The sequence below is a fragment of the Styela clava genome, chromosome 10 (genome assembly GCF_964204865.1).
Source record: "Styela clava chromosome 10, kaStyClav1.hap1.2, whole genome shotgun sequence".
Classification (NCBI taxonomy): Eukaryota; Metazoa; Chordata; class Ascidiacea; order Stolidobranchia; family Styelidae; genus Styela; species Styela clava.
The window spans coordinates 19,304,171-19,319,025 of record NC_135259.1 but is presented as its reverse complement, the minus strand read 5'-3'; the positions used below and the strand labels follow the sequence as shown (position 1 = coordinate 19,319,025).

The 14,855-nt window shown below is 37.6% G+C and overlaps 1 protein-coding gene across 2 annotated transcripts in view; it reads right to left on the bottom strand.

Annotated features, from left to right (window-relative positions):
* Nucleotides 1-14,855, bottom strand: part of LOC120338263 (uncharacterized) — a 48,044-nt gene that overhangs the window by 7,549 nt on the left and 25,640 nt on the right. For both annotated transcript variants that reach the window (XM_039406228.2, XM_039406229.2), the window contains exons 6-12: nucleotides 8,659-8,748; nucleotides 7,191-7,567; nucleotides 6,155-6,314; nucleotides 5,361-5,465; nucleotides 3,903-4,114; nucleotides 2,501-2,677; nucleotides 1,773-1,975 (exon numbers count right to left, since the gene is read on the bottom strand). In XM_039406228.2, coding sequence (XP_039262162.2) covers nucleotides 1,773-1,975; nucleotides 2,501-2,677; nucleotides 3,903-4,114; nucleotides 5,361-5,465; nucleotides 6,155-6,314; nucleotides 7,191-7,567; nucleotides 8,659-8,748 — 1,324 coding nt within the window. The remainder of the gene's footprint in view (nucleotides 1-1,772; nucleotides 1,976-2,500; nucleotides 2,678-3,902; nucleotides 4,115-5,360; nucleotides 5,466-6,154; nucleotides 6,315-7,190; nucleotides 7,568-8,658; nucleotides 8,749-14,855) is intronic.

Below are 14,855 nucleotides of genomic sequence, written 5' to 3'. Positions count from 1 at the left end.
GCAAAATATTCGAATCCATGACCGATACCACTACTTAAAATGCCTTACCGTGTTAATTTAATTCTATTATCATAACTCAAATGTTGGTAAATCGGGCAGTTTACCACACATTTGAAGGCCACAGATCGCCGTTGCATTTTAGAATTATTAGTTTTATTATTTTGTAAACACGAATCCGAAATTAGTTATAATTGGGCAGTTTACCACGTATTTCATGTCCACAAATACCCGTTGTATTTGGCATTAATACTTTCATTATTTTATCAATATGAAAATAGGAATCAATATTTAATAATATCGGTCAGTTTACTACACATTTTATGTCCACAGATTGTCGATTCCACATGGCAAATAGGACGATGTCTATTTTTAGCACTCAAAAAAGGGGTTTTTCCATATAGGCCAATCCAATAAGACGGGTAGAAAAATTCGCTAATAATTTTATATGTTTAGAACCAGATCATGTTAGTTTGGTAGAATCATACTCACAGAATTAACTATATTTAACAATTGAGCGGTAAATTTAAGTTGTAAAGCGGCAATCATTTTGGACAACCTATTAACCCGAATGTTGAAATAATTTTGGAATGTGATAAGTACTACACTGTACGTTCACGGGTTATTTCACAGCTGTGTTTTCCTGTCCCTGTCGTGTTTTGCTGAATCGGCAAAACGAAAGGGTCACAAATCACTTTATCTTGGTGGCCGTGTTTCTCTTTAAAGTAACGATAACCAGCCTGCGAATAAATATCATGATTGGCAGACCCTAAGACCCAAATATAAGGTTACACAAATCATGCTTGAGAAGACTCATGCGAATAAAAAGCAGGCCACATAGAAATAAAAGAAACATACTTTCTCAATTTTTCGACGTAATGGAAATGAATTTGTAAATTAAAAGCCTCGTACACGAATGTCGGCAATGTCCACCCACGCAAACGTGCAAATGTGTCGCAAAACTATGCGACGTACGGTCGCACAGAATATAAACAATCAAAGTGCCGATTTAAAAAGTCGTTTAAAGATTCCCGTAAAACGAAACACCACGTTTACGGCGAAAAGTGGCTACTATTCGGAATTATTCGAAAATCAGCCGAAAAGGTATTCGAATACCTTGATATTCGAATACATTCGAATATTCGATTCGTTTTGAACAACCCTGTTTATCGCATTTGAAAAATGCTCTTTTGATTAGAGTTTGATGCTATTTTTGTTAAGTAACGTGTTCTCCATTAAATTTCTGGTTACTCTGTGTGGCAGAGGCAAGATTCTGCCAATAATGGAAGTGGGAGAAGTTTGCTGCGGGGTGATTCAGAGACCTGCAAGTGAATTTGAAACGAGATTTTCAGGTATCATTAGCTCGTTTTTGTGGTTTTGCTTGGTATTTGTCAGATTTTAGTTGTAATTCTGAATTTAAGATATCCGGACGTATTTGCAAACAGTCTTCAGAAATTTAACTCGTTTTTTCGAAAATATGACAAGGTCTTATTTCAAATTTCGTTCAAAAAATAACACTGGGGCTTACTTCGGGGGAATGCCTTTTATTTTCATTTCTCAAAAACAAAATTACAAACTAGAGAATTTCAAATATACGAAACAGGAAAACCTATATCCATTCACTTTTTTTTTCGACTTGGTCTTATTTTTAATGTGAGGGCTTATATTAGAATCATTTTTAAAATTTAGGCTAGGTCTTAATTTTGGTGAAACACAGTAGTGAGGTAAGGGAGAATTTTTCTGGGGTCAAAGGTCGAGAAAACACCCATTCTTACCCGACTTCATTTGTCCCGGTTCCTTCGTTATTATTTTCGTTCTTTGGAATTTCCATCAAATGTCTTTGGTCTTCTACTACTCTGTTAGATCCATTACAATTATTTCCATCATTACGTGCAAGAGTCGCTTCACGAGGCGATAACTTGGGTGGTTTACGCTTCGAAGACGAACTTTTCCTATGGCCGGATACAAATATGTGACGCTGGAAATAAAAAGATACAACCGAGTTAAATACTACATTTCGAATTTACTCATAAGGTTGGCTTAAATGATTCTATCTCAAATTCAGAAGTCACACAAAACTCGGCTGCTGTTGGTCACGAAGTTGATCGTTTTCATAAATTATTATTGTTGGAAGAAAAGTCATTAAAGGCTTATTTAGTTATGTATGTTTCATACAAAGCATATGGAAATCCGAAAGAAATTATTGTATACCAATTAGACCACTTTCAAGTTATCAGCAGTTCGCGATGGAATTAACTTTTGTATCTATGATGTTTTTATTTACCTGGGCTTCGATTATTTGACCCAAAAATCTCGAAGATTTAAAAAATGGGCCATCAAATAGATTTCCACTGATTATTTCCACAAGTTCATACCCAACGAACTGGTATATTTATTTTCAAGATCAACGGTAAGTCATGCATAGCTCTCTTGCGAAACAGGACTTTCCTACTTAGTTCTGACTAATAATGTTTTATTTTTCAATTTTTAAAAATTTGTTTACTCTTTCTCCCGCCTTCATTACGGATCCAAAATGATAAGCTGTCTTCCTTGTCACTCTTCTCCAAGCCAACCTTAGTTTAGAGCCAAACTGATCGCTCAGGAAAGTGTATAGAATAGGATTCAACGCACTGTTCACGTATGCAAGAGTTGTGTTCATCTTTGAAATGTGGTTGCAAGTCTGAAATGGAAATTTACATGGGGTGATGGTGTAGGGCAGGGGTGTGCAAACTGCGGCCCGCGGGCCAAATGCGGCCCGCAAGAAGAAGTTGTGCGGCCCGCGGGAAATACCAATTTCGAATGGTGTACCCGCAAAAGGAGTATTTATTCTTTTTCGTCGCAAAGCCCATACCAGTCATATTAGCAAAACAAGCTAGTAAAATTCTGTTGCAAAATACACGATTTATATTACAAAACGTGTTTCTCACTGCATTCGTTTGAAGTCGGTGTGACAAAAAAGTTAAATAGCAGTTTCTTCAGAAGTTTATGCGTTTTAAATCTACTATTATTGCAAGAACCCCTAATAATGCCGTAAGATCAATAGCAAATATAGGCAATTTTTGTGCTTGCAACTACCAGAAAGCCTAAACTAAATAAAGGTGCGACCCGCGGCTTCACCCAGTTACTTGTATTTGGCCCGCCAATAAAAAAGGTTGCACACCCCTGGTGTAGGGAATAATTGGTAATTTAAACAAAATTTGGATTAGCAAAGAATTTTTAGATTTAGATGGATCTCAACTGATCAAAAACTTCTTTTAATTCGAAAAAATCAATTATGTAACAGGTTGCTGTAAATATTTACACGTTATTACTAATTAGGCCAAAACTTTAATTGTTCCTTTAGCAAAATTATTAACAATGTAACACATCACTGCGAATTGGTTTACGATAGCGTCGAACTTCTATAAAAGACATGCGCTATTGTGGCTGAGGGGCAGTGACGAAGGCAGTGAAGTAGATATAAAATATATTATCCTACAATGGTATTTTAGTGGTAAGAGCGGTGGGCCTGAACATTTTGTCATTGCGGGTGTAAATATCTCGGTTTGGAGGTGACTTGATGGCGAAGGAAGTCGTAACTAAATGTGTTTAAAATTAAGGGTGTGGTAGATATTTTGCCATTAGCGATAAAACTATTTTCACCGGAAAAAAGTGCTATGTATGTGACTGATTATCTGCACTGAAATATAAACCTCTTTCTGGATATTCAAATACAAATATAGTTAGGTTAGGAACCAATGTGTGGTGTCAGTGACGTGTCACACCCAAAATTAGGAGGTGGGGGTTGAGGAGTGTCCCCCCCCCCCTCTTTAGTGAACGCACAAGGAAACCACTAGTTTATCTATACGACAGATATATATATTCCTAATACATTGCGCTTTGAAATTTTCAAATCAAGTTCTTACCGACATGTGGGCGACCGGAACTCCAGGCACTTTTATTAACTCGAAGATATAATACGGTGTGAAGCAGACGATGTAACTTAATACCAGCATTGCTACCATCAGAGTTACTTTCTTTCTCATGGCGTGTCGTCTTATTCTTCCTCGGGATTCCTGGCTTCTGATCATCCCAGTAGGCTGATACAGTTTCCGAAGTATTGCCATGTAGCAGACAACTGGGAATAAAGAATAGATTTTTTTAATTGTTTCAAAAGTCGCGAAACATTCAGATATACTGTATTATACCAAGGTTGTGGGTTCCGCGGGCCCGACCAAAAAGATGGAAAGCCAGATAATAATTTGGACTGCCAAGCACATCATTCAACTTCGCTAGTTGCCTCAGTTAGCCATAACACTAGTCAATTCAGTGACATTAGTGATGTAACAATATGTCAAAAAAATTTTCTGATTAATTTTATTACGAAACAACACGAAATGCGATTTTTGGATTACTCTCCGAATGTGACCCGGGCCACAGATAATGAGGCGGCGGGCCATATATGGCCCGCGGCCTGGGTGTGGACCACCTGCACTAGACATTCCAATTCGAACGCAGATGAAAACTGACCAGGTTATATTGACTGAGCTATGAAAATATAACAACGCGGCTTCTTTATTATCTAGATCAGGGGTGTGCAACACATGGGCCACAACCTGGCCCGCCAACCCATTTAGTGTTGACCTTGTCAACACTCGAATTTTCCCGATCACGCATAAAATTCCAAATAGAATTCTGGGTAAAAATACATAATAATTTTTGCTCTTGTCGATGCGTTAAATCTTTCGCCGTTTTGCACGATGCCTTTATTACTGTAAGGCTGAGTGATAACAGCATTCTCTTAATTTTGATTTGCCCAGCCAGCTAGATGTATGAAGTTGGTTATATGGCCCACCGTTAAAAATGTCGCACATTCGTGATCTATATCCTATACAATGAATGGAATGAATTCAAACTTGACGAGCCGGTGACGGCCTAATGGCTTTCTACGGTAGAATCATTTCATTGCGATTGAAGCCATATCTCCACCCTTATTCTGAACCTGCTGTCTATATGTCAGACCAATATCCATTCAAATTCAATAGCAATCAAGGCCTCATATCCACCCTTATTCCTAACCTAGTGGCCATTTGTCAGCAAAATCGACGATGCGCAAATTTAAGTAAAGTATGGGACACTGTATCCATCTCCGAAATTACATTTCGCATATCAGAAAAATAAACTATATTTAAGTTTTGTCCAGAGGTTACTTTACATCAAGTTGTATAAAGGCACTGAAACCTATGGACAGGGGGATATTCACTTGGCCAAAACAGACAGTCCCCAAACTCGTAATAGAACTAAAATAAAGAAAATCGGCAAATAATCATAACCTAACCCTAACCTGGTACACACACTACGGGAGTACCAACTTTTCTACTTACCGATAACACTGCATGGTATCAGATAGCTATAGAAGAAATTGAGGACAGTCCACACTTGAAATGAATAGGGTTCGTCATGATAACAGGTGTTGATTCGAGCTGTATCTGCAAAAATGAAATATATATTAATTTCGAAGACCACGAAATGGACCTGTTACTGATGGAAATGGACCTGTTCTACTGTTATGTTGTTGTTGTTCTCGTTGATATTTTACTTCCTGATATTTTTTTCGCTAAAAGGCTATTAGTTTTATTAGTCCCTAAATATTTTTTGAGATAAGATATTTTACGCACTTTCATCTGTTTTAGGTCAGTATGATCTTGTGTATACATCCCGTCTTCTATGTTGATAAATACTAACTCTTTTATATTTCTTTTACGAGACGAATAAACATACATACATATTTAATTATGGGAACACTTTTTTATGACATCGTAATGGTTGTCTTCTACATTTTATGACATCGTGACGACTGGTACCCATAGACCCGAAATGGACTTGTAGATTGCTTTGCTAAAAACCATTTATTACGTTAAGGAATATGGCAGTAGTCCCCAAGCCGTGGTCCAATTACGGCCCGCGTAACGATTTAATATGGCCCGCCGAACTCAGTGAAATAGTTTAACACTTTATGTTTTTACCTTTTTGCGTCCTCGATAACAATTTATTTATACCGGTATCCGGACTCTTCGCGGCGCTCCCTTCTCCCGACCCGTGAATGTCACTCCGCTTTTAATTTTGGCCCCCCGGTTAATCTACTTTGAAAACCACTAGAATATAAGCTCGAACTTACCATTTGGGAAAAGACTCAGACAAGCCTCGATAGCTTCTTGTTGTAATTCAGGAGGGGCGCAGAAAATATTGACTTCAAAAGGATTCCATGTTGGTGGTGTTGATGACGGCGCGATGAATTCTGGCGTTGTGTGAAGCTGTGTTGCCGCCCAGATTGCATTCTAAATTAAGAGAAGTAAGATTAGTACTGTTAGAATTGGGTATGATGGTGACCGTACATTTGAACCCATGTACATTTGAACCCATGCGTATATCCACGGGTTCAATCTATATGCGGGTGCTAAAACCCATGGGTTAGGGTTAGTATGGGTTTAACTATCCGTGAAACAAAAAAAATTCCATAGGTGCAATAGCATACAGGTGCAATTGTCATGGGTTCAAATGTACGTGGGTTCAAATGTAATGGAACCGGGTATGATATATAATTCTATATTTATCATGGGAAAAAGGGGAATCCGCTAAGACGCCGTGGCTAACGTGGTTGAGTCGGAAATAGCTATTTGGATGATGTTAATAGTGTTGGATCGTGGCAAAAGTCGCAGACGACAAGAAGTTAGGTGGATTAAATTGTGGTGGTGAAGAATACGGAAATCCTTTTGAACATTATCACTTTTAACGGACGACGCTAGTGTAAGCATGTTCCGAAGATGATACAATGCGTTGTCAGTATAAATTTGTAAAGAAGCACTCATTTTTAATTAAGAGTCGTAAGATGTTTCTTGTTGATTTCAATTCGAACAAGTTTCCAAAGGACCAGCTGCCGATCCGTTTAAAACTGATGTTTTTGTGATGAAACGGGAAGGACGCCCAAAAGTTCTAACTTCACTCAAACTCAATAGCGTTATCCAATGTAGCTGTCGGGCACACATCCGCTCATTAAATGAATATCGGTGACGAGATCGGATCGATCATGGATTATGTAGGATTTATGACTTAGCGTTTCCTATACCCAGTTCGGTTTGATGACCGGGCCAAATATCGGGATCTCCCAATGTAACAGAAATGCATAAATGGAAATAAATTTGTATTTAACCCACCTCACGGAATATAGATGGTTCTTTGATGCTCTCTGGCGATGGAACAGTTCTCGCATCAAAATCCGCTAGAGGGGTTTCTCCAAATTCTACAAAATTTAGGTCCATCGGCTCTCGCAGATCAGGCAGCAAAAACTTTTTTGTATTAACGGTAGTAGCAAAGTTTTGAGCGGTTGTAGACTCCCGCAAATCTAACTTATGTCTTCTGAATCTATTTCTCCGATTTCTCTTTTTGTTTCGATTTCTTTTATTTTCGCGTCTTTTGTTATTTTTATTCTTTTGTTTTTTTGATCGTTTTTTGGGTGGCGCTGTTGAGTCAATTTCTCGTTTCACTCGACGTATTGGAACGCTCTGAACGATAGTTGTCGTGTCCGAGATTTCTGTAAAAATAGCAGCATGAAAATATTATGCTATCGATTGGGTTTCAAGGAGACTAACTACTTATCCGTCTTCTATATTTTTGTGCCGGTGGATTCCTGTGTGTATAATGCAAGGATGCTGTAGCAAGAGTAACGATAACTATCTTAAGGGATATAAGAGTCTTGCTGCACACCTACACAAATATATTTTACTGTAACGTTTCGTCTGACCAAAGTCAGACATACATTTTTATCAAACTGCAACAAGAAGAAAAATTGCATGCACATTTATACAATGGGTGTCATAGTAACATAACAATATCATACCAATGGGAGTTACGCATGTTAGAGAATCAATAAATTCGATGATTGCGTAACCAATTAACAGCACAAATATTAAAAACATACGAATTAACTCAACCAGTGTATTAAATATTTCATAATGCCTTTAACCGGCCCGCGGGCCAAATGCGGCCCACAAGGAAACTCTGTGCGACCCGCGGAGAAGTGCTAATTTTGAATGACGTGCGACCTGCGTAACGAGTTTTTAATTTATTTAATCTGGTATGTGTGAGTAATTCCGATCCCTTTGCGTTGAAAAGCCTATATCTTGAGTTCAATTCATTATCTATGCCCAGGACGTAGCATTGCTTCAACGGCAAGCCTGCGGGAGGCGAACAACGCATGTCATAAGATCAATAACCAGAATTTTTGTACTTGTAACTACTAGAAAGCCTAAATTGAATAAATGTGCGGTCCGCGTTTCACCCATTTATTTGTATTCGGCCCGTCTGTATTAAAGGTTGCACCCCCTGCTTTAAACTTCTTTAATGGTCATTCCTTGTGGTTCATGCGTAGGTGAATGAAATACGAATCTGTTTTTTTTTCGGTAGATATGGCTTTATATCGTATTTATTGGATCACCGCTATGGAATCGGTGGAGATTTGTGACCGACCCGACAGCATGTGGAAAGTATACATATTCACCAATTGCGACTCCGATAAACAACATCAACATAAGCCACCCCAACTCCCAATTTTTAGCCTAGATACGATTCTTTGAGTCAGCTCGAGTTTAATTAACCGAAGATTTGCAAAGCAAACACTCTCACCTATTTCTGTAAATTTCAAAGCATTCTTCATTGTATAATTGTGTATGCATTCTTGATGGAGATTTTGCTGAAGAAAGATGTTGTTGACTTCTGTAAAATGAAATACAATATAGGATAAGTCGATGGTTCCGTCAGAAAGTTTTGAAACAAGTCTGAAAATGTGACAGTATACAGAGATTTAACTATAAATCCTTTCGAGGGAGGTTAGATTGGTATACAGACTTTTGGTCCACGGACGTTTCGTACCAGGCATTTCGACACATGGACGTTTCGTATCATATATTTTGACCTGTGGACGTTTCGGACCAGACATTTCAACCCACTGACGTTTCATACCAGACATTACGACCCCCGGACGTTTCGGACCTGAAATAACCTAAAAAGACTCGAATAAGGAGATGAGTTCATCAACAAGGGGCAAGGAATGGTTGAGAACTGTCATAAAACGCACCAAAGTATATATCATAGATTTTCGGCGGCTGGCTATAGTCAGCAATCTGGTATAACATAGCAGGCTATACATAAGCTCCTGGTTAAGATTCTGATTTATTGTCACGTCATAATGCCCTCTTCTCACGTATACAAAGTCACAAATGAGGTCATTGCTATATTTATTCTACTAGTTGGTATATCAATTCGGCGCTCCAGAAGTACATGTACCAATATGGAGGTAACTAATTTTGTTCGTTTATCTTACATCAAGTTGTGTATAGGGACTGAAACCCATGGGCAGGGGGTATATTTGCTTGGCTATCACAGACAGTCACGAACTCGTAATAAAACTAAAATGAGGAAGATCGGAATAAAATTATGGCCTAACTCTAACCTGGTACACACACAACGGGAGCACCATCAACTCAATCGAAATCACAATTACATAAAAGTAAAGTCAATTTTACTTAGTGACGTGTCTCGTAAAATGGCGTCCATGGCAATTAAAAAATTACGCCCCTTGAATTTTGGTTTGCAATTATTAACAACTGTTGTTGATTTTTGCTAAAACCCTGTTCCAGCAAATGCCGAGAATTATTCATTGCCCCCCCCCCCTCCGTTTGGAAATATCTGGCTACGTCCCTGACGAGTCATTTTCAACATTGATTTTGTAGCCATGAATGATCGTAATGCAACATAGCAGATTGCAACACTGTATGATTGCAACGCCCGCTATTGCGCAGTATATTAAATCAAGCCAGTATTTTTCTATCCACGTTCTCATATTTTACTTACGACATACTGGAAACGACTGTCATATAACAGCACACTTGAGGTTGGGGGTATATTTTTTTGGAATTTTGCCAATTGGAAAACAACGAATAAAAGTTGAAAATTACTGGCCTAGAATTTAAAGAGGAGTGCGCCATTTTTTGTCAGTGGGCCATATAACCAACTTCAGACATCTAGTTTGGCCACACAAAAAAATTAAAAACCTAGTAATTAGAAATTTCAGACCAACGCATTGACCAACCATTGTTTTGAAAAACACAAACAATATTGACAACTTCAAAATCTTGTAGGCCACAGAATGTGTCCCGTAACATCTTATACTAAGATTTCATATCGGGATAAGATATTGTAAAGTCTGCAAATCGATTTTTGATGCTCATTAGACGTTGCGGCATTCCCGCAAAATTCTCCTATTACTTATATGCTGCAGATTCAACGATTTCGCGGCGAGAACCATTGCATGGTGTCAAAGCGTATAAATAATTCAACGCGATATTATCTCTATCTGCGGTCAAGTTTATATAGAAAGGGATTTTCGATTTTTTTCGTCGCGGGAAGAAGAATTAGATATTCCCGCTTGATATAAATATTGCAATGGGATTTTAAATATTCAGAAACCATACACTGTTAGAAATATAGTAAATTATAGGTAATCGAACTGTATGATAAGATTTACATATTTATACCCGGAAAGAGGAAAGTTGATTAGATTAGATCATATGGCGAACCATGGCCTCTTGTCCGATTACCAGTCCATGTCGGGTATGGAATTAGTTAGCCAATCATTTGTTGGTGCTCCCGAAGTATGGCGGACATCGGAACGTAACATGGGTAACAGGTTAGTGTTAGGCGATAATTTTTTTCCAATTTTCCTTATTTTAGTCCTATTATCAGTTCGAAGACTAGCCAAGAGCCTCCCGTAGTATTTATACCTAAAATTATGACCTAACCCTAACCTGGTACACATATTGCATTCCGATGTCCGCCATCTTGGTTCGCACACTTCGGGAGCCCCCATTTGTTTCAGATGCATGAACTTGATGGTGGAAGTAGTCGTAACCGACTAGTGGTTACGTGAACCACCCTACGGCAGCAAGAAGTCCAGCAATCCTTTCACATACAATTATCCCTCACGGGATTCGAACCCACGCGAGGTATAGCCAATGATGCGATGGCAAGAGTATACACCAGGGTGATCCAAACCCAGGCCCGCGGGCCACATGTGGCCCCCCGCTCCATTATATGTGACCCGCGTCACAGATAATGGAGCGGGAGAGTAAACAAAAAATCTCATTTGGTGTAGTTTCAGCATAAAAATAACCAGAAAATGCCACAATGCTTGTTTGATATGCCTGCAAGTTGTGTTGGTGACAATCTAAAACGCGTTTTCTCCCTCTGACACTTTCTCCGTTATGAAGAGTTTGAAATCTTACACTAAATGCAGATATAGTAAGATTTTTGCAGGTTTTAGTGAGTTTTTTCCCATCCTATATAACTCTTTCCCGGTAATGGAAAATCCCGTTTTGCATTTTAAAATATAGTTCACAAAGAACTTCTTATCTTTCGCTTTTTTGTTTCACTTCCCGTCCACTAGATTATCGAATCTATATTGACCGTGTTATCCAATTATACAAATTACGCGAACTTTTGTAAAAGTGGTCTGCCCCTCTTCTCGAAATGTAAAAAAGAAATTCTGTATCATACATAACAATTTTTCTTGGCTTGAAACGTTATTTATGGACACTGAAATTAATAACTGGGTGAATAATTCCATATCCGACATGGGTTGGTGGCCGAAATGCAGACCCGGCCGATCCCACTTTGTATTATAAGTATAGACACCATTAAGAACCAATGTATTTATCAGAAACGTATAACTGGCTAACTAATCCTATACACGACATTGACTTGTAACCGGACGAGAGGCTGTGGTTCTCCATATGATTATGCCGTCTTATTGACTTGCCAAAATGAAGATCTTGGTTTGCCAAGTGATTTTGGCTATATTTTTTGTCGAAATCCCCGAAATCAAAATCCCGCTCTGTAATATAAGTATAGAGACCACAAAGAACGTCTTACATTACGCAGATTTGTTTTATTTCTCGTCCACTGGATCATTAAATCTATATTGAGGGTGTTATCCAATTATACAAATCCTATTTAATATTCATTCATTTAAAATCTATGTTGCGGTCGATTTATTCCGAGAAAAAAAAATTGAATTACGCGAACTTTTGTAAATGTGGTAAAGTTAATTCGAATTTTGAGGTTTAAAAAAGGTCCAAAAACATAGCTTTTATTTGTTTTTTGAAGATTTCTGAAATTGTATTATTCAATTTAACAAAACACAGATTGGAAAAGTCCGTACGAGGAAACCAGGTTAGGGTTAGGCCATAATTTTATTCCGATTTTCTATATTTAAGTTCTATTACGAGTTTGGGGACTGTTTGTGATATCCAAGTAAATATACCCTCTGCCCATAGGTTTCAGTCCTCTTACATAACTTGATGTAAAGTAGGCGAACAGAATCAGTTACCTCCATATTGTTACACACACTTCTGGAGCGTCGCGCATTCCAATGAGGACCATAATCTGGCCCGTTTTCCTACTCCTCAAACCAATTTAGGTTACCTCAATCAAAATCTAGTTAACTTAATTTATTTAGCCAAGTAAACTTCTTTGATGAAATTGACAAATTTTGAATTGCATGCTAATTTCAGTTAATTTTACTGGAATTTTGTAGCATTATGTAAAATGTTTTGACAATTAGATTGAATGATACAGGAGCAAAATTAAATTTCACACATTTGGAATAAAAAAAGGGGGTTTATTCGAATTTTGGTGTTGCTTCGAGTTCAAAAGCCCGGTTTTATTTTTCCTTTTTACCTATGTCCTAGATAGTTTAAATCAGGGGTGGGCAAATCATGGCCCGCGGGCCCGATCCAGCCCACCGAATTGTTTCATCTGACCCACTTGCGTCTGCTAAAATTACGACTATAATTTTTAGGATTCCGAATTTCCGTTGAAAATATCGATGAAAATAACGTTAAATTGTTTTTAATTCATAGTTTTTTATGTTAAGTTTTGAGCTTCCGGGCCAGTAACCAATTTATTATATGTGACTGGCCCACTCAGGAATATAATTGCCAACCCCCGGTTTTAAACTGTGTTACTTGACTTAACAAAACGTGAACTGGCATGGTATATAGCCCTTCCTCAGCAAAAAATAAATATTATGTTACATTTTATGATGAATGGCAATTCAAATTAGACCAGTGGTTCCCAAACTTTGGGTAATTAGCCTAAAAAGGGTAATTTGACATTTTGGGGGTAATCCATACGTTAACTGTGTTAAAAATATGTTATGAAATCACAGTTCTTTTTGCTGGTCTGCGGAAAAGCTAGCATTTGCATCCAGTATATTAGTATTGTTACGTACGCCTAATGTAGTCGGTCACGCAGTTATCAGAGACATATTACCAAAGCTTCATTTTCGATTCCATTTCATTCATCTTATTACTGAGATTATAATTTTATGAAAGGGTTAATTGAGTTTTGGTAATTCGATTTAGGGGTAACGATATTAAAAAGGGAACCACTAAATTAGACCATCTCTATGTAACTTTTACCTGGCTGTTTGGGGCATTTAGGTTATTTAATTAGACAAGTTAAGCTTTTTATTAAATCGAAGAAAGTCTTGTGTTATACGAAAATTTAAGTTAATCATGCTGAAATTTTCTTAGCGTTATCTAAAATGCTAGGGAGATTAAGTTGGATGACACATGCCGTCGAGGAAATCGAAAAATTTTATATTACATGTAAATTTCAGTTATTTTTGCGGAATTTTCTAACATTATGTAAAAAGTTTGGACGATTAAATTGAATGGTACAGGAACATGTTCGTTGTGAAACTAATCCCATAAAATCTTTGTTGTTCGATAAATCTTTACGTCTTAACCGCTTTATGTATTTGTTTGTTTGATGTGGGAAATAAAAAAATAAATTTGAGTTCATCTCCGTAAAAATTGCTTCTGATATAAAACAAATACTTTGGTCTTGTTTCAATCCCCTTTTTTGTATAATCAAAAACGCCCAACTATTCAAAAAAAAAATTCTTTGAGCGAAAAGGAAATAAGTTCTGGGTTAGAATTTATTCAAGATTGTAGACACGTTTTCAAACGGTGAGGCGCGCGTGAAACTGATTAAAAATGATAATAATTGTTAAATTTGATCTTGCCCGTCTTATTACTTATCGTTCTTAAGATCGGTAAGTATGTTGATAGGTATTTGTTTGTTTGTCTGTTAGATGCACGCGATATCTCACGAAAGCGAGGTTCAATCTGCTCCAAATTCTGCATGTGCATTCATCATAGCTCGGATCAGAAGCCTATTGATTTTGGATGGATTATGTCTTATAATTAGCGACTTATTAATTAATTAGTGATGGGACACACGGTGTCACTATGGAGTAAGACCCCTGTTTTGGGGGATCCCCTAACCTTCGATCGATAAGTCTTCGGTTTCGAACCGAATTCTAGTTTTGAAAGTTAACATTTTAAAACTTTTCATTTATTTCTTTATTTGTGTTCCATTCACGTATTTTCAACGTGTTTTTTGATTAAAAATTCTTTCACTTTACTTTCACCATTTGTAGCTTATTGTAGCTAGTTATTTTTGAGGTGGGCGCAAGACCTTACAACTTCTAAAAAGGGGGGAGGGGGAAGAGGGGTAGGGCGTGGCCCAAAAAGTTTGAGAACTACTGGGTTAGAATAAGTTTAGAAAGTAGTACTGAAGCCAAAATCATTGTTTGGCGCATAAGGTTTCTCGCGAGGGACTTCAATTCAGCTGAAACCCCACCTCGTGTATGTCACTACACAAAAAAAATCAATGTCTAAAGAAATGTATAAGTCTTCTAATAAAATCAAGCCGCAATGAATACACAAAAAACTAGGGAGCCACGGGCCGCGGATTGA